The 19965-nt window shown below is 51.5% G+C and overlaps 2 protein-coding genes across 2 annotated transcripts; both read left to right on the top strand.

Moving 5' to 3' along the window:
• Nucleotides 1-184: 184 nt before the first annotated feature.
• LOC120383950 (E3 ubiquitin-protein ligase TRIM39-like) lies at nt 185-7771 on the top strand. The gene is made up of 6 exons (XM_039502276.1): nt 185-695; nt 890-985; nt 2763-2993; nt 4592-4614; nt 5341-5453; nt 7008-7771. The coding sequence occupies exons 1-6, from the start codon at nt 285-287 to the stop codon at nt 7523-7525; spliced, it is 1392 nt and encodes a 463-aa protein (XP_039358210.1). The 5' UTR covers nt 185-284; the 3' UTR covers nt 7526-7771.
• A 3270-nt stretch (nt 7772-11041) lies between these two features.
• On the top strand, nt 11042-19179 carry LOC120383880 (zinc finger protein 271-like). The gene is made up of 2 exons (XM_039502181.1): nt 11042-11168; nt 16131-19179. The coding sequence occupies exons 1-2, from the start codon at nt 11159-11161 to the stop codon at nt 18542-18544; spliced, it is 2424 nt and encodes an 807-aa protein (XP_039358115.1). The 5' UTR covers nt 11042-11158; the 3' UTR covers nt 18545-19179.
• Nucleotides 19180-19965: the final 786 nt, after the last annotated feature.

Genomic DNA, 19965 nt, shown 5'->3' with positions numbered 1-19965 from the left:
CTCAAACGCCAGGCACGTATTTATTCTCTCCCCTGCGCGTAACTGAGCGCCACCCCTGGGCATCGTGTGTTATTCCCTGCACAGAGAGTAACGCGCGCACTTTTCTGCCCAGCCCCCTGGACGGGGGAAGGGCTCTGTTCAACCAGGGCTCATGTTGCAGCCCAGCAAGGCACGGAAACGCCCCTTTCCTGTAACAGACACTGAACACGTGAAAATTTCAAATCGCTGCTGCTGCATTTGCAAGGTGCTGGCTGGCTGCACGTGGGGTGCAGGGAGCCCTGGCCATGGCCACAGAGAAGTCTGGGGTGGAGACCCTTCAAAGGGAACTGGCTTGCTCCATCTGTCTGGATTACTTTCAGGACCCGGTGTCGATACAATGCGGACACAATTTCTGCCGAGCCTGCATTACTAAGTGCTGGGCGGGATCGGTTAGAAACTTCTCCTGCCCCCAGTGCAGAAAAACTGCCCGGAAAAGAAACTTCAGGCCCAACAGGGAGCTGGCGAGTGTTATTGAAATAGCCAAAGGGCTGAGTTTCCAGGCAGCCAAAGGCTTGGGAAGCTGTGAGAAACATCAGGAAGCTCTGAAACTGTTCTGTGAAGAGGATCAAACCCCCATCTGCGTGGTTTGCAGAGAGTCCCAGGCTCACAGAACTCACACGGTGGTTCCCATAGAGGAGGCTGGCTTGGATTACAAGGTAAGGAAGCTCTGGGCTGGAGAGTTCGTGCCTCTTTTTATTTGTTTTAATAGCACTGTTATTTCAGGGGACAAAGAGTAAGAGTCACATAGTCCTTCAGACACAGGACTTTGTGTAGACAAAACCCCCCAAAGCAAAGAAAAACTCACACACCAAAAAACTTCAACCCACTCAAACCCTTTTTCTTGGCTCAGGAACAAATCCAGACCCGCCTGCAGACCCTGAAGGAAGAGAGGGAAAAGCTGCTGGGATTTAAAAAATCTGAAGAGGGGAGATGCCAGCAGCATCTGGTAGGTGCCTGTTATGCAAGCAGGGAGATGGATTTGGGGGGCTCTGTGTCTGGGGGAGGTAATTGTTGGTGGAGCTTGGCTGCCTGTGTGTAAGGTGGTAACTTCTGAACACTGCATCTGATCCAGGCCAACATTTCAGAGGATGCTCTAGGCCTCAACAGCCAGAGCCCTATAGATTTGGGCGACAACTGGGATATTCAAAGAGGGGGCAAAATGGAAGCCACCCTCATCTGTGGATGGCCCATGTTAACACATTGCAGTATAACAATAGCCACACTCATCTTCCCAATAGCTGGTAATGTGTTCGCACCCTGAATTACAAAAGGAATAATTGGCAAAGAGTTCTGCTGCCACAGAACTCTGTCCCTTTTACAGATCCAGACTAACAGGGCTGCCCCTCTGATAAAAGGAATAATTGCAGTCCCTGGTGGGGGGAGACGTGGGGCGGGTACTTAGCCTGCAGGGGAAGCCAGAGGGAGGAGAGAGACATAGACATCACCACCACCCCACATGGTGGGGTGGGGGGAAAGAATCCCTGGGATGACGGGGTGAATTGGGGACCCTGCTGGGTGGGGAAAGGGCCCCTGGTATGGTGGGATGAATTTTTTACTCTGCTGGGCGGGGAAAGGGGGCCTGGCATGGTGGGGTGAATTGAGGACCCTGCTCTGTGAGGGGGGTGGAAGGCCCCTGGCACGGTGGCCAGAATGGGGGACCCTGCCGTCTGTGTGTGTGGGGGGAAATAGGGCCTCTGGCCTGGTGAGAATGTGGACCCTGCTATGGGAGGAGGAGGAGAAAAGTCGGGTCTTTGTAGCTGTGTCTTTGTATGTCCCTTTCCATGGGCTGGATTGTGGCAGTAACTCCCTGCCCAGCATTGAGGCTGGGGCAGACCCAGGAGAGGGGCCGTGGGCACTGGACAGTGCAGGCGTAGGGCCCTGGTCCTGCTTCCTTCTTCCCTTGTCACTAGGGCCACCAGCCTGGAGCTGTCCTGGCAGGTCTGCAAGTGCGGCCAGTCCCACACATAAGAGAGAGGCCCATTTTTCTCCTCCATCACATGCCCCTTATGCACCCTGCTGGGACCTGTCTCAGTCAGGGTCCCAGGGTCCCTGCACATGGCTGGCTCTGTGTTTGGGTGTCGGAAGATCAGAGTTTTCCTCAGAACTTCCGAATACTTTTCTCCCCTTCGCCTGCCCGCTCTCACCAAGCCTCTGCCAAGGTTATTGTGAGTCCTGCCCTTCCTGCTACTGGAAGGGGCTCAGACGTGAAGACCCCCTTTTATCCAGGGCCAGATGGATCAGGTCAGATATGAGGCTGCACCAGTCAGAGCCACCAGGGCCAAGTGTGAGGCTCTAGGAACCCTGGGGAGAGTAGTGGGCAGAACATTTTTATTTCTCAGTATCTCAAGTGCTGCATTTTTAGATGTATTGATGTCTAAAGTCTCCCCTCTGCTCCCACACAGCTTTATCAAATGTCACTTGACTGTCCTCATGTCCCCGCTAATAAGACCCTGGACTTGCCTTTTTGAGCCCAGATGAACATTTTCCGTATAAAACCTCTTCCAAGAAAATATCTCTGTAAAATCTGAAATTCGCTCTACAACTAGGAAACTGAACAAACCTCCGCTTGAGCAATTTAACTGGACAAAATGGGAAGAAAGATCTAGCAGCACTAAATTAAAAAAACAAATAGATTAAATAAAATCTGGGTTTGTTTTGTTTTTTTAATTATTACTCTTATCCACTCTGGGTCCCTGAACTTCCCTTTTCCCTGTTTGTTACAGAAACAGACACAAGCCGAGAGGCAGAAGATTGTGTCTCTATTTCAACAACTGCACCAGATGCTGGAGGAAAAAGAGCGACTCCTGCTGGTCCGGCTAAAAGAGTTGGACAAGACGATTGTGAGGATACAGAATGAAACTGTCACCAAACTCTCCGAGGAGATTTCCCATCTCAGTGAGCAGATCAGTGAGATGGAGCGGAAGTGCCAGCAGGCAGCGAATGAATTCCCACAGGTGAGAACTCCAATCTCTGCAGCGAAATGGAGATGGGGTTTTCTATTGCTTTGTATCGATCTTGATTGTAGTTCGTTTTCGTGCTGTGATTTGTCAGGGTGGCAGGAGAGGCATATAATTATGAATCTTTCAAATTGAAATAAATAAACTCTATGAAGTTGGTGATCAGACCTCTTTTGGTCCAATGTCTGGGCACCTCACAAATATTAATGAAGTTCTACTCACCAGTGTCTATAGTAGGTACGTTCTATCATCTCCATTTTATGGATGAGGAACTGAGGCCAGAGAGACTATGTGATTTCCCTAAAGACACAGTACCAGAGTCTCTGACGATGTCAAGAACAGACTCTGGGTCTCTTGAACCTCATTCCTGTGCCTTCATCACAAGGCCATCCTCTTTCTCCAGCTCTGTGTGGGCCAAGAAAGGGGCTTGGGTCAGTGCTTCAAGGCAGTTGTGCTAACCCAGTGTTTCTCAAACGGAGGTCCACAAACCCCCAGTCCACCGGCCCCACTGATCAACTCCTCCTGCTCCTTCCCTCAGCTCCTCCCCTCCCTCCCAGCGCTTCCTGCTGGGAGGGAGGGCGAGGATGGACGCGGAGTGCTCGGGAGAGGGGGGCGGGAAGAGGAGGGGTGGGGTGGGGACTTGGGGGAAGGGATGGAGTAGGCTGGGGCCTGGGACTGAGCAGGGGTGGGGAGGCTTGGGGGTCCACGAAAATTTTTAAATCAAAATGGGGGTCCTCGGGTTTGAGAACCGCTGTGCTAACCCGTCAAGAGGTCTGCACTGGGATTGCAGTGTAGCTAAAGGCCTACCCCCTTTAATCATGGTCCAGAGCACATTTATTCATTATTAGTTTACATTCACTGCTTTGTGCTTCAAAGGGACAGAGACAATGAGGGGTAGAATTAATGAAGATGCGGTAAATACACCTGAGGTTACACTGTTCATTTTCACTTTTTGATTAAAAAAACTAGAGCGACATAAAATTAACCTGGTACGCATGACACGGACTTAAATCTGGCTAACTGACAGGTCTCGGTGTAGTTGTAGACAGGGAATCATCACTGAATATGTGTGTTTCTAGTGGGGTCCCTCGAGGATCGGTTCTGGCCCTATGCTATTTAACATAGGCTGGTGATGGGACAGAAGATGGGGAGGGCTCTGAGCTGCCACAGCAAATTCTTTCCCGTGTCTGGCTGGTGGGTCTCACCCACATGCTCAGGGTCTAACTGATCACCAGATTTGGGGTCGGGGGGTTCGCCTTCCTCTGCAGCATGGGGCACGGGTCACTCGCAGGTTTAAACTAGTGTCAGTGGTGGATTCTCTGTAACTTGGAGTCTTTAAACCATGATTTGAGGATGTCAGTACCTCAGCCAGAGGTTAGGGGTCTATTACAGGAGTGCGTGGGCGAGGGTCTGTGGCCTGCAACATGCAGGAGGTCAGACAAGAAGATCATGATGGTCCCTTCAGACCTAGGAATCTATGAAAAAGTGTAACCAGGTACAGAGGTTTATGTAGTGTCAGTTCTCATTATTAGCACTGTAGGACTGAACTTCTCTCTCTTTCTATTTCTCCCTCTCTCTTCCCCCGTCCCATCCAGGGTGTCAGAAGCACCTTGAGCAGGTATGTGCTGCCTTCTCACTCCTCCCTCGGGCTTCACCGTGCTGGGAAGGGTTCCAGCCAAATGCATGGGGGAGGATTAAAATTCAGAGCCCAGCCTTCCTCGGCTAAACAAAATCCTGGGCTTGGTGCCCATTATTTAAGGCCCTGTGATTAATCATCCTAAAGGCTGGATTATTCACCCGAAAATAACTGCTTTCCACTCCCTGGAGCTGGTCTTTCTTCACGTCGCAACTGAAGCATGTTAACTGGACCTGTAGGGGAAATTGGTGCCTTGACTGACAGTGTTCTGAGGCTGGGAGCCACAGAGCATTTCAGTCACCTGGCCCCTCAATCCAGCAGTCTTCACTATCCGAAATTCGTACTGACAGGTGATGTGATACATTATATGTTATAAAACAATGAATTAGAACATAAGAACGGCCAGATTGGGTCAGACCAAAGGTTCATCTAACCCAGTATCCTGTCTTCCGACAGTGGCCAATGCCAGGTGTTTCAGAGGGAATGAACAGAACAGGTGATCATCAAGTGATCCATTCCCAGCTTCTGGCAAACAGAGGCTAGGGACACCATCCCTGGCTACTAGCTATTGATGGACCTATCCTCCATGACAGGTTTCAGAGAAGCAGTGAATTTATCTAGTTCTTTTTTGAACCCTGTTATAGTCTTGGCCTTCACAACATCCTTTGGCAAAGAGTTCCACAGGTTGACTGCAGTCTGTCTCTCTAGGTGCAAGAAGGGGAAGTCCCAGCAGCAGGTGGAGATTCCTCTTGAGCTGGAGTTGTTCCTCAAAGAATTCTCTCAGGGGAACAGTGTCAGGAAGATGCTGAAGGAATCCAAAGGTACTGAGGCAGGAAATGGAGCTGTAACTCTGAATGTGAGAGGGGGCGGGCTCTGCCTGATCAGCTGATAAGGTAAAACCAAACACCCAAACAGGACAGGCAGCTGGTACAATATCTGAATCAAGTGAAGATTCTGGGGAATTATCCTTATAACTTAGCAGGAATGACATGAATGTGATTCCTTGGTCAAGAACCTGCTTATGGTAATTATTGAGGGATGTAAAGGTTTTTGGAGGACTTAAACTCTATTGTTGACGCCAAGGGCCCATGTTGTGTTCTGGATTCTGTTTAATTTCAGTCTGGCTTTCGTAGAAGTTTTCTCTAGATGCAATTCACCCCAAACAGAGTGACCAACCCAAGGGCTTTTCCTCTCTCTCTGGGTACCTCTGCATCTTTCCCATAATTAAACCACAGTTCTCCCCCTCTCTCTTTTCCCCGGACTCGGAGGCCTCAGTGCCCTGTTCTTAGGGGTGAGGGGGGAATCTCCCCAGGCATAGGTGCCGACTCCATGGGTGCTCCAGGGCTGTGCAGCACCCACCAGCAGCTCCCCCCCCGACCCGATCAGTTCCTCCCCCTCCCCGCCAGTGCCTCCCGCCTACAGGTGGGCCCTGCCAATCAGCTCCTCCCTCTTCCCCCAGTGCCTCCCGCCCACCACGATCAGCTGTTCAGCAGTGTGCAGGAGGCGCTGGGGGCGGGGAGGAGCAGGGATAGGGGCACTTGCGGGAGTGGGTGGGGCCTTGGGGGAAGGAGTGGAGTGGGGGCGGGGCCTGGGGCGGAGCAGGGGTCGAGCACTTCCTGGGAAATGATAAAGTTGGTGCCTGTGTCCCCAGGTGCTGCCTCTCTAAGGCCACGGGACAAGATTGCTCTAGGAACAGGTTCATATTGTCCATATTGCGGAATATGTGTATGTGGTGGCAGAAGATCTGTTTGCATTGTCTGGGGGATTGGGGAGGGATGGAGGGTTTAAGAAATAGTTATGAATGAAGAGAAATAGCAGCTCCCCTATTAAAACTAAGGCAGAGGCGGTTGGAGTGACTCTTGCAGAGCCCTGTAAGCAGAGGGCGCTGCTGTGTCGGGAGCCGGGCATGTCACCGGGATTGTCCAGATGTGGTGGGGGTTGTCCCCTCTCCCCATGGCTGGGTGGGGAGGGGTCTCTCCAGCTGGTGCCAAGACTCCTCCCACTGCCAGATTTCTTGTCCGTGTGCTGCCCCCTTCTCTTTCCTTGCACGGGGGGTGAAGTGGGTTCCCAAACTGCAACTAAAGCTGATGCCTACATCCGGGCATCCTCCCCTGCTCTGTCCCTGATGATGGGAGTGGGGGAGAAGGCAGAGGGGCAGCCATAACAGCACCCTTCTAGATTCTGGCAGGAGGGGGCTTCAGTGAAATCCCGGCTCAACACCAGCACAGAGGCAGCTGCCTGGGACCCAGGACAACGAGGCAGGAAATCAGGGAGTGTCCCAGCGAAGATGGGGCTGCTGGGGCATATGAGAAATGGTCCCAGCATCCCCCAAAACTGAGCTCTGCTTCCAACCCTCTGATTCTCTCTCCCCCCAGTGAATGTGACTCTGGATCCAGACACGGCTCACCCCGAACTCACGGTGTCTGAGGATCGGAAAAGCGTGAGATGGGGAGACACGCAGCGGAAAGTGCCTGACAATCCCAAGAGATTTGACACTCAGCCCTATGTGCTGGGCTGTGAGGGATTCACCTCGGGGAGACACTACTGGGAGGTGGAGGTGGGGAATGGGGGATGCTGGGCCTTGGGGGTGGCCAGAGAGTCTGTGAGGTGGAAGGAAGAGAGCAGCCATAACCCTGAGGGGGGGATCTGGATTTTGTCCCAGAGCGTGGGTGAATACTGGGCTCATACCTCCCCTCTGACCACCCTCTATCTGAGCTGGGACCCCAGGAGGATCGGGCTTTTGCTGGACTATGAAGTGGGGCGGGTGTCTTTTTTTGACGCGGACAACCAGAAACCCATCTTCACTTTCCCGCCGGCCTCCTTCGGCGGGGAGAGAGTCCGCCCTTGGTTCCGTCTCTGTGGGGAGGACATGCTGCTCCAGCTGTGTCCCTGAGGCGCAGGGAGGGACAGCTGTCCTGCTCTGTCAGCCCCCCTCTGAAGTGCATTTCTGGCCTGCCAAAGCAACCTCGAGACTGGAGCGATCCGTCTAGATGCGAGAATGACTTTGACTGGCCTATTGGTCCCTGTTCTCTATGATCCCAGAGGGCTGTACGTTTCTGCAAAGAATGAGACGGGGGCAGGGGTTGAAGTATGATTTAGTGTATCGCAAAAGAAGCTCTTGTCTGTTGCGCTGGGTAAAAACGACAGAAATAAACACTCTTTTATAAACTGGGGTGGTGCTTTCTTTTCCCTGCCATGTCTACTGGGTTCAAGGCAGGATACGTGAGAAAGATTATTCATATTATTCATGTTAATAGTACAGTAAAAGCTGTGTTATCTGGCACTTTATGAACCGGAAAGCTCTATTAACCAGCATTTCTGGTATCTCCCAATACAAATCTTCAATCTAGAAAGCGGGACTAGTATACTGCCCAGGAGGTCATGAAATTGCACATTCTGCACTCTGCGTTTATGCAAAAGAGGCAGAAGACAAGTAAGCAAGGTGATATCAGGGATTTATTCAGAAAAGCAGCTGACAGGGTGTGTTATAGGGTCAGTATAGATTCAGCCCAATCTTACACCTTCTATATCTACTGCACAATAATTGGTATTGATAATGCTGACCCAGAGGCACTGCAAGATCCTGAAGTGCCTTCTGAATCATGAAAGAAAGACTAAATTATGTTCAGTGTAGCTTTAGTGTATTTTTAGTGATCTGGGTGTACACCATGCGTTGCCCATAGCGACATGCAGTGTCATAAGATAACCTACTGTATAGAAAACTCTCTATATACACCTAAGTGCTTCAAGAAACCAACCACTCTGCCGTGCAATACTACGACTGGATTGGTGAGTACCTGTCTACTATTTTATACTGTATTCATTTTATTGTATTATTTGAAAATTGGTATTCCATTGGTAAGTATAACACTTAGTTAATTGGAATTTTTGACTAACTGGCACCTCCATTCCCCCAACATGCCAGAAAACAAAGCTTTTACTGTATAAATCTTTATTTATTCATATTATCATAGCAGCTAGGGACTTCAGTCACAGCTCATGCTAGACAGTGTGCAAACAGAACACAAAGACAGTGCCTGCCCTCAATCCCTGTGTCGCTAGGTCAAGACTCACCGGTGCGGTGCCTCCTGCTGGTCGTCTGGGAATTCTCTTTTCCAGCATATGGAGTGCCCTCTGCAGACCAGTGTCTTGCCTGCTGCTGGCCCCGTGTCCCTCTTGGACCCCAGTGCCCCTTACCCTTGGGTTTCTGCCCCCAGCAGTACCCCACAATCTGGCTCTCCCCTCCCAGGGAAACCCCCAACCACTAAACCCACCTTGCCTCAGTGGCTACTGCCAGTCATCATCTAGCCCCCGCTCACTGGGGCAGACTGCAGTCTGTAATGTCCACTCATCACTGGCAAGAGGGTAGGATCAGCTGCCTCTGCCTATCCCTAGGCTGCCTCTCTGCAGCCCCAGTACCTTTTGTAGGCCTTCACCAGGCTGGAGTTCCCCAGCTCCTTTTGTCCTGCCCCAGCACTGTTCCACTTCAGGTACCTCACTCTCAGACAGCTATCCCTTCCCACTCCCAGGCTAGAGTGAGACTCCTTCGGCTTCTGGCCCACGGCCCTCTTATCGGCCAGCTGGGCCCCAATTAAGCTGGCCACAGCTGTGGCTGCTTCCCCAATCAGCCTAGCCTTTCACAGCAACAGCCCTCTCCAGGGCTGCTTTTAACCCTTGTTTTCCAGGAGTGGGGCAACTCTACATCCTGCTTTCCCCTGATGTTTGCTGGAGCCAGGTTTTCAGGCCTGGGTGTATCAAGTGCCTAGACACTCTGGTGACGGGGCCACCCAAGTACCTAGGTGGAGAGGCGCTGGGAAGCTCCTGTGTGTGCAGCTATAACATCACAGCTGTTAGTGGGGATCAAAAGTCAGAACTTCAGACCCCGAATCACCCACCCCTTCTCCTTGCATTAAAGCAGTAAGGCTTTATCCCCGACAATAGGGGGAAGTAACAGGTATTAGAATTATTTCTATCCTTTCTTTCTTGCTTTCCCACAAAACAAGGCCAATTAACTTACAGCACAGCTTGAGAGGAAAATATGAAGCTCAGTTCCCTTCTCGTGCTAATATAAATCAGGAACACAGCAGAACCTCCGAGTTACAAACACCTCGGGAACAGAGGTTGTTCGTAACTCTGAAATGTTCGTAACTGAACAAAACATTATGGTGGTTCTTTCAAAAGTTTACAACTGAACATTGACTTAATGCAGCTTTGAAACTACTATGCAAAAGCTATGTTGATATAAGCACCTTTATCCTGATACAAGTAAGTGTTGTACCAAGTTTACTATAAGAGAATGACAAAGGAAAGAGAGAGACAAGGCGGGTGAGGTCATATCTTTTAATAGACCAAGTTCTGTTGGTGAGAGAGACAAGCTTTCAAGCTTACCGGGAGCCCAGCCCAGCAGAAGAGCTCTGTGTGGCTCAAGAGTGTCTCTCTCTCACCAACAGACGTTGGTCCAATCAAAGGTATTCCCTCACCCACCTCCTCTCTCCGATATCCCCAACGCAGCTACAACAACATAAAGGAAACCGAGACATGCACAAAGAGAAACAAAGTCAGACAGTGAAAGAGACAAACAAGGACAGGCAGAGAGAGAGGTAGATTGGATGTATTTGTGTCTCTACATTTAAATACAAGGAGACCAACCCAGCAGTGCAAGTTGCTCCACATCACAACCTTCATCTTCAGAAACTTCTTCAGCCTGCAATGAGCCTACCAAGAAAAATAAGCCTCCATCACAGCCCTAGCAGGGAATGTGACATTTCCTTGAGGCTCTGTGAAATCCAGAGGTAGAGATCCTGTCCTTGGCATCAGGCTAGCTAAGGGATCAAAGGGACCATGCTTAAGGATCTGCGTGCCTTTCTTGAGCTGGGTATTCTGGTCTGCAGGTGGAGGTTGAGTTCACATCCTGCTCTTAACACATTTCTTCCAGGCACTTGGACTGGGTTTATAAAATGAATTAACTAATGGTGAATTCACTGCAGGCAAACAATTCCTCCCTCTGTTATCCTGCAGGGCTCAATTTCTTTCTTAAAGCTGGGATGCCACCTTCCCCTCCATCCTCCTCTCCAGCACATCACAAACAGTCCTCATGCCTCCCAGAAATTCATTTCCCATACTGCCCTGCAATGCAAACTACACTTCCCATAATACTCTGCCATGCATACTGCTTTCCCCATAATGCTCCGCCACAAACACTACGTTTCTGATCAGGCCCTGGCCCAGAGACTACATCTCCCACAATGCCTTGCGATGTAACCCGCTGGTGCATGGCAAGGGAGACTACACTTCCCATAGTTCTCTGCAACACAGACTGCCCTTCGGGGTTTGCTCCGCAACAAAGAGTACGTGTCTTTATGCCTTGCAGTGGAGACTACATTTCCCACAGTGCCTCTGTGATGGAAACACAAAAGGCAACTGGGATGCAGGTTCTGCTACCCCCGGTGCATCAGAGAAGCATCTCTGGTTGGCTGGGGCTGTTCCCCAATTACCCCTGGGTGCTTGGGCACAGGGCCCTCTCGGTATGAATCCAGGTAAGTGCTGGGAAGGGGATTGGTGGTAGGTGCAATGAGCAAACAGCTCAGGGAAGGCAGCCAAGGAACCTTGATGTAGGTCAATACAGCAGCTGAGTATTTTGCAGCCTGACCCCTAAGAAGCTACTTAGAGAGCAAGATGCCCTGTTTGGTGCTGGACTGCAGGACCCCTGTATTTGCCAGCTGAAATCATTCAAGAACCAGCCAGCCCCCCAAAATCACGAGGCTGCTTTCAAATAATGAGGCTTTAAATAATAAACACATTATTATTATTAATTTTGTTGTTTATTTTGTTATTATTAATAATAATTATTGTTTTATTATCGTTTATTATTTGCCTTCTGGGTTTTGAGACTCTAGAAACAAGTTTTCAAGCTTTTCTCTTTAACCTCGAGGGCTAGAAATGTACTTTTTTTAAAAGAAAAAAATGAAAGCTGAGGTTCTTTAATAATCATCTGACTCTGGGGCTTTGAGGAAAACACTAAACATTGTGAGATTGGAGATAAAAATCAGATGTTGGCATCACTGGAACAGTCGCCCAGCTCCTTAGCTGAGCCAAGATTTTGCAAAATGACTTAATGATTTTCAGTGTCCTTCTTAACAGGGCCAGATTTTCAAAAAGGGCTGAGAACTTATCCTCCGAAAAATCAGGGCTTCTTTGTGGTGCGTCAAGTTAATCATCCAAAATTCAGCAGTTGCTTTGGAAAATCTTGGCCGGGTAGCTCCATTGACGTTAGTGGAGCAGTGCCAATGTGCACCAGCTAAGGATCTGGTTCCACAGACTCCTAGTACAAATCCAGAACTGGGAACGGGAGGGAGCAGAAGAGCCTAGAAAGTAGACCCTCCCCCACAGCTCACGCTTCTCAACTGGCATTGTGAGAGCTCCTCTCCTGTTTCATCTTTAGGTATCAGTTCTCTACAGTTGCCCATCACCATAGTGTCTGATCATCTTCCACTTAAAATTCTGGGCAGGAGCAAAGTCCCTAGTGGACTCCTTAGACTCTCTGGCACCTTCTCAGGGACAGAAGTATGCTTGGGGATAGGAGTGAAACTCATTTTAGAAAATAAGAACAGCCATACTGGGACAGACCAAAGGTCCATCTAGCTCAGTATCCTGCCTTCCAACAGTGGCCAATGCCAGGTGCTTCAGAGGGAATGAACAGAACAGGTGATCATCAAGTGATCCATCCCCTATCACCCATTCCCAGCTTCTGGCAAACAGAGGCTAGGGACCCCATCCCTGCCCATCCTGGCTAATAGCCATTGATGGACCTATCCTCAATGAATTTATCTAGTTCTTTTTTGAGCCCTGTTATAGTTTTGGCCTTCATAACATCCTCTGGCAAGGAGTTCCACAAGTTGACTGTGTGTTGTGTGAATAAATACTTCCTTTTATTTTAAGCCACTTTATAGCATCCTGAGGACCACACACTAAAGCTGGTTAGCGAGCAGAATTTTGGTTCTGTGAAATTTTGAGTGTTCGGGAAACATTTTAGACAAAATTGGGACAAAAAGCCAAAACCATGAAAATTGTTGTGAAACTGAAGTCCTGTAATATTTTGCTTCAGAAACATTGAAATGTTTCCACAGTGAGAATGGTGTTTCCGAAATATGCTCCTCTGCTCCAGGGCAGGGTGCCTTGGAACAAGGACCCTAGAAACCTGCCTGATTTTGGTTGAAAGTTTCAATAAAATCGGAATATTCCCGCAGAACATTTCAATTCTGTCAAAATATTTCCCGGTGAGAAAACAGTTCCATTCGAAAATTTTCTGCCAGCTCTAGCCAGCAACCCAGTACTTTGGGTATAATGGTGAAGAACCTCTAAATGTACCTTACATTTGGCATCTCTGTGGTAGGACTAGTTTGCTGGCATTGTTCTTAGAGGTGACCAGATAGCAAGTGTGAAAAATCGGGACAGGGTGAGGGGTAATAGGTGCCTATATAAGACACAGTCCCAAATATCGGGACTGTCCCTATAAAATTGGGACAGCTGGTCACCCTAATTGTTTTCCTTTTCCTGGAACCTTTCTTCTATTGATTTACTTAGCGATAGCGAGGATAATTAATCATTGGAGCAATTTGCCAAGGATCGCGGTGGATTATCTGTCTCTGGAAATTTTTAAATCCAGATTGGATGCTTTTCTAAAAGATATGCTCTAGTGCAAACAGGAATTATTCTGGGGAAGTTCCATGGCCTGGGTTCTCTGGCCAGGAGGTCAAACTAGATGATCACAATGTTTTTTTATAGTCTTAGATTCTATGCAGTATTTGTATTACATAGGGTCTAGAGTCTGCAGCTGAGAACTGGACACGCTACAAACACACAGTGAGACTCAGTCCCTGCCCCAAAGACCTTACAGTCTAAATAGACACGAAGGGGGGGAAAGGACGATTATTCCCATTTCACAGATGGGAACTGAGGCCGGCTTTTTCAAAGGTTACCTAAGGGAGTTATTAAAATTAATCAAGAAGTTATTCCTGAAATTCAGTGAAAATTGGATGTCTGTGTCACATAGATGATACTAAACTACTTTGCAGATGATACTAAACTACTCAAGATAGTTAAGACCAAAGCAGATTGTGAAGAACTTCAAAAAGATCTCACAAAACTAAGTGATTGGGCAACAAAATGGCAAATGAAATTTAATGTGGATAAATGTAAAGTAATGCACATTGGAAAAAATAACCCCAACTATACATACAACATGATGGGAGCTAATTTAGCTACAACGAGTCAGGAAAAAGATCTTGGCGTCATCGTGGATAGTTCTCTGAAGATGTCCATGCAGTGTGCAGAGGCGGTCAAAAAAGCAAACAGGATGTTAGGAATCATTAAAAAGGGGATAGAGAATAAGACTGAGAATATATTATTGCCCTTATATAAATCCATGGTACGCCCACATCTCAAATACTGTGTACAGATGTGGTCTCCTCACCTCAAAAAAGATATTCTAGCACTAGAAAAGGTTCAGAAAAGGGCAACTAAAATGATTAGGGCTTTGGAGAGGGTCCCATACGAGGAAAGATTAAAGAGGCTAGGACTCTTCAGCTTGGAAAAGAGAAGACTAAGGGGGGACATAATAGAGGTATATAAAATCATGAGTGATGTTGAGAAAGTGGATAAGGAAAAGTTATTTACTTATTCCCATGATACAAGAACTAGGGGTCACCAAATGAAATTAATAGGCAGCAGGTTTTAAACAAATAAAAGGAAGTTCTTCACGCAGCGCACAGTCAACTTGTGGAACTCCTTACCTGAGGAGGTTGTGAAGGCTGGGACTATAACAATGTTTAAAAGGGGACTGGATAAATTCATGGTGGCTAAGTCCATAAATGGCTATTAGCCAGAATGGGTAAGAATGGTGTCCCTAGCCTCTGTTCGTCAGAGGATGGAGATGGATGGCAGGAGAGAGATCACTTGATCATTGCCTGTTAGGTTCACTCCCTCTGGGGCACCTGGCATTGGCCACTGTCGGTAGACAGATACTGGGCTAGGTGGACCTTTGGTCTGACCCGGTACGGCCTTTCTTATGTTCTTAGGCGCCTATAAACATCCCAGCCTAAGTGAATCGTCCAAGGTTATACGGGGAGTCTGTAGCAGAGCTGGGGAATGAAACCAGGTGTCCTGCGGCCCTGCCCCTTTCCTCAACCTCAAGACCATCAGCCTTCCTCACGCTGTGACCTTGCGTTGTCATTTACACCCCGTGTAAAGTGTGTGAAATAAGCCACCCTGTCCAAAAAGATTTCAAGGTCAGAAGGATCATTCTGATCCTCTAGCCCAGTGATTCTCAACCTTTTTGGGCTCAGGAGCCATTTGTCAATGTTTGTGGCCTGTCGCGACCCAGTAAATAGTCTGGGGGTGGAGGCCCTGGGGTGAGTTTAGTCGGATCCTGCCCCCTGGTGGGGTTCGGTCCTGCACGGCGCTTGCCCCACAGTGTCGGCTCCTGCAGCTCCCGGGCTGTGGGGCTGGCTGGGCTTGGCTCTCTGCTCCGGGTACTGTGACCTCCGGGGTAGCAGCGCTGCTCAGGTTTGGCCCCGGCCCCTGACTGGACCCAATCTGTGTGAGTGGAGCTGTGCCCTGGCTCATGGGGTTGCAGGGCCACTCAGTCAGGTTTGGCCTACCCAGGCTCCCGTCACCATGACAGCTGGGCTAAACCTGAGTGGCGCTGGGAGGTTGAAGTGCCTGGAACGGGGAGGCGAGCCGGGCCCAGCCAGCCCCATGGGACTGGAGCCGCGACCCTTTGAAACATTCTGGAGCATAGGCGCCAACTTCTAGCTTTCCCTGGGGGTGCTCCACCCCCACTTTGCCCTAAGGCCCTGCCCCCACTCCACCCCTTCCCCCAAGGCCCCGCCCTCACTCCGCCTCTTCTTGCCCCTGCTCTGCCCCCCTCCTGAGGCCCCACCCCCACTCCACCCCTTCCCCCAAGGCTCCACCCTCACCCCGCCTCTTCCTGTCCCTGCTCTGCTCCCCTCCTGAGGCCCCACTCCACCCCTTCCCCCAAGGCTCTGCCCTTGCTCCACCTCTTCCTGCCCCCGCTACACCCCCTCCCCGAGTCCCCTGCCTGCCCGCCGCTGGCTGCTCGCCGTCCTTCCGCAAGCCTCCAAACAGCTGTTTTGCGGCTGTGCCAGAACCCACTTTTTGTTTTCTGCAGGTGCTCCAGCCCCGGAGCACCCTCAGAGTCGGCGCCTATGTTCTGGAGACCCAATTTTGGGTCCTGACCCACGGGTGGAGAAATGCAGATCTAGTCTGACCCCCCGAATAGCACAGGCTGCTTAATTCTGCTCCGTGATCCCTGTAGGAAGCACAATAGCTTGAGTTTGTGCCGGGATCCAGGTGTTCTTAGGGATTCAGCGTCAGCTTCTCCACGTTATTGAGTTTCCCCACCCCACAGTGCTGAGGTTTCCTTTCTTCCCAGCCCAGAGAATGAGACACCTTCAGATTCTCTCTTTTTATCCTGGCAGCTGACGGGCTCAAGTGTGAGAACGAAGAGACGAATCCCTGGCAGGGAGGTCCGGAGCATGCAGAACCACACGGGGCATTCTCGGGAAGATCCGAAGGGATTGTTTCTGAGGGGGAGAAAGCTGTGGAGAGTCGGCGCAGGTCAGGGAGGCAGCACCAAGCGAAGCAAGAGGATAAACCCGCCTGCCATCAGAGAGTTCTCAAGGGACCCCAAGACAGCAACGTGGTCGCCGCCGAGAAACCCTATAAATGCAGCGTTTGCGGCAGGAGCTTCTCTCAAAGCTCCAACCTCCTGACGCACCAGAGGCTGCACACGGGTGAGAGACCCTACAAATGCACCAGCTGTGGGAAAAGCTTCAACACCAGCTCGGCCCTCATCGTGCACCGCCGGACCCACACCGGGGAGAAATCCTACCGCTGCCCCGACTGCGGGCGGAGCTTCAGCGAGGGCTCGGTGCTGATCAAGCACTGGCGGACCCACACGGGTGAGAAGCCCTACAAGTGCTCCCACTGCGGGAAAGGCTTCAGCCAGAGCTCCAACCTACACGCCCACCAGCGGGTCCACACTGGGGAGCGGCCCTACCACTGCACCGACTGCGGGAAACACTTCAGCACCAGCTCCAACCTCAGTGCCCACCAGCGGGTCCACACCGGGGAGCGACCCTACAAATGCCCTGAGTGCGGGCGGAGCTTCAGCCAGCAATCCAACCTGATCTCCCACCAGAGGACCCACCTGGAGGAGAAATCCCACCTGTGCCCCGATTGCGGAGAAGGCTTCGGCACCAGCGCCCAGCTTCTGACCCATCGGAGGAGCCACGCGGGCGACAGGCCTTATAAATGTCCAGACTGTGAGAAAAGCTTCCCCAGCCGCTCCGCCCTGATCACCCATCAGAGGACCCACACAGGAGAGAAACCCTACGAATGTCCCGATTGCCAGAGGGGCTTCACCCGGCGCTCAGACCTCAATAAGCACCGTCGGGTCCACACGGGGGAGAGACCCTTTAGGTGTGCCAGCTGTGGGAAAAGCTTCAGCCAGAGCTCCCACCTGATTACCCATAAGAGACTCCATGAGGAGGCAAAGCCCTTTAAAGGCAGCGTGAGAACCACGCCAACGGTTCTCCAGGAAGATGATCCCGGTAAAGATACCCAGAGCCGGGGAAGCGTCAGCCAGAGCTCGGCAGAGACCAGCGATGGGGAATCCCACCCAGCAGGGAAGCCCCATCAATGCCCCGACTGCGGGGAAAGGTTCAACGCCAGCTCCGAGCTCAATGTGCATCGGCGAAAGCACCAAGAGGAGAAAACTCGTCCACGTGCTAACACTGTGCAAAGGTTGAGTGGCTCCAATCACAATGCACGAGAGGGAGCTGACCCAGAGGAGGAAGCTGATCTGGGGAAAAGATTGAAGGTGAGCCCAGCACCCCCAAATACACATCCCAAAACTCCACTGGAGGAGGAGTTCTCTCCATGCGTTAGCACTGAGCAGAGCCCTCAACCCACCAGCTCCAAAGTCAGTGCATGTCAGAGAGCCCTCTCAGAGGGGGAATCCCTTCCATGCACTGGTACGGAGCAGAGCCCAGTGCCAGCTGCCTGCCGAGCAGAGCCAAGGGGCCGCAAGGCGCGCTCTGATCCAAACTCGGCCCCTCTGCACCGTCCGGCGGCAAAGCCCTTCAGGTGCTCCGAATGTGGGAAGAGCTTCAGCCAGAGCTCCAACCTGATCAAACACCAGCGGACCCACACGGGGGAGCGCCCCTACACCTGCGCTGTCTGCAAGCGGAATTTCAACACCAGCTCGACGCTGATCGTACACCGCCGGACCCACACCGGGGAAAAATCCTACCGGTGCCCCGACTGCGGGCGCAGCTTCCGGGACAGCTCAGTGCTGATCAAACACCAGAGGATCCACACAGGAGAGAAACCCTACAAATGCTCCCAGTGCGGGAAGGACTTTGCCCAGAGCTCCAATCTTCATGCCCACCAGAGGACACACACCGGGGAGCGGCCTTACCACTGCCCAGACTGTGGGCGGGGCTTCAGCCAGCGCTCCAACCTCATCACCCACCAGAGGACCCACACAGAGGAGAAATCCTACCTCTGTCAAGACTGCGGGGTTGGCTTTGGTTCCCGCCCGGCCCTGGCGACCCATCAGAGGGCCCATACGGAGGGCAGGCCCCACCAGTGCTCCGACTGCCAGAGGAGCTTTGCCCGGCGCTCGGACCTCGTTAAGCACTGGCGGACCCACACGGGAGAGAGACCCTACTTGTGCCCCCAGTGCGGGAGAAGCTTCAGCCAGAGCTCCCACCTGGTGGTCCATCAGCGATCGCACCTGCCGGAGAAGCCTTACAAATGCATTGACTGTGGGAAAAGCTTCAGCACCAGTTCTCACCTCCTTGCCCACCAAGGGACCCACACGGCATAGCCACTTGGCACTGGTGCGGTCCTAGAAATGTCAGGCTGGACTGGGCATCCACCTAGCCCATCCCTGACAGGTGTTTGTCCAACCTGGTCTTAAAAACCTCCAGTGGTGAGGGTCCCTCAGTCTCCGTAGGTCGCCTGTTCCAGAGCCAAACTCCCCTTAAGTGTTAGAAAGATTTCCCACATATCTGGGCTAAATCTTCCTTGCTCCAGATCAAGCCGATTACTTCCATTGAGACTAATAATACTGTTGCCTTCCTATAAATCACTTTTCACCTGTAGAGCTCAAAGCACTTCCCAATTTCTAATCTATAGATCCTCACAGCACCCCTGAGAGGTAGAGAAGCGCTATTATCCCCTGGCTTACAGATGGGGGACTGAGATGCAGAGAGGCTAAGTGGCTAACTCGAGGTCAGACAGGAAACCTGTGGCCCAGCAGGGAGGTGAAACTGACTCGCCCATGTCCTAAGCCAGAGCCTTTCCCATTGGATCATCTGTGCCCTCAGGTAGCTGAAATCGAAGGCGACGACTTTCTAATGTGCCGGGGGATGCTTGACCCTGCTTCGCCCCAGGCCACGCCTCCACTCCATCCCTTCCCCCAAGGCCCCATCCTCACCCTGCCGGTTCCAGTCCCCTCCCCGGAACGTGCCCCGCCTTCGCTCCTCCCCCTCCCCCCAGTGCCTCCTGCATGCTGGGGAACAGCTGATCCACGGCGGGCTGGAGGTGCTGGGAGGGAGGGGGAGGCACCAATAGGGGGGAAGCACCCACCGTTTTTTTCCTGTGGGTACTCCAGCCCTAGAGCACCCACAGAGTTGGCTCCTATGGCTCAAAGAGGGGAGGAAGGGGGCACTGGGGGAGACCTGGATTCTGGATTTTCCCTGTGTGATCTTGAGTAAGGTACTTAAGGACCATCCACACTGCCGTTGTAATTCCCAGCTTGGGTAGATGTACACACCCTCGCTTTGATCAAGCTAGTGTGCTCAAAATAGCCAGGTTGCTGCCACAAGGATGGGCTAGCAGCTGGAGTACAGTCCCATCCAACACCCTAGCTACGCACTCAGGTGGCTACCCCGTCCTGCCCTCCTGCCCCATGGCAGCTACACTAGGAGTGGCAGAAGCTTCCTAAAGGCGGGGGGGCGGGGCATTGGCGCCTGAACCGTGGCCCCTCCCCTGTGCCGCCCCTTTTCCCCAAGGCCCTGCCCTGAGACTCCGCCCCACCTCACCTCTTCCCTCCATGACCCCACCCCCTTCTCACTCCTCTCTGCCCTCCCTCCACCCCGTCATTCGCCCTTATGGCCGGTAAAATGTGATGGCCCCCTGGTTCTGCTGCATTCCGGTGCCCCTGAGCTACCCTACTGTTTTTAGCATGCTAGCTGGATCAAAGGGAGCACATGTACATCTACCCACGCTGGAAATTGCAGCTCC

This window comes from Mauremys reevesii, linkage group 15 (genome assembly GCF_016161935.1).
Source record: "Mauremys reevesii isolate NIE-2019 linkage group 15, ASM1616193v1, whole genome shotgun sequence".
In the NCBI taxonomy this organism is placed as follows: Eukaryota; Metazoa; Chordata; order Testudines; family Geoemydidae; genus Mauremys; species Mauremys reevesii.
This window is presented reverse-complemented; position numbering and strand designations above follow the sequence as displayed.

Bases quoted from the DNA above. Each gene is read 5' to 3' on its own strand.
- LOC120383950 (XM_039502276.1), top strand. From the start codon at position 285: ATGGCCACAGAGAAGTCTGGGGTGGAGACCCTTCAAAGGGAACTGGCT. The intron at 2,994-4,591 runs GTGAGAACTCCA...CGTCCCATCCAG, and splicing joins CAGCGAATGAATTCCCACAG to GGTGTCAGAAGCACCTTGAG. The intron at 4,615-5,340 runs GTATGTGCTGCC...CTGTCTCTCTAG, and splicing joins GTCAGAAGCACCTTGAGCAG to GTGCAAGAAGGGGAAGTCCC.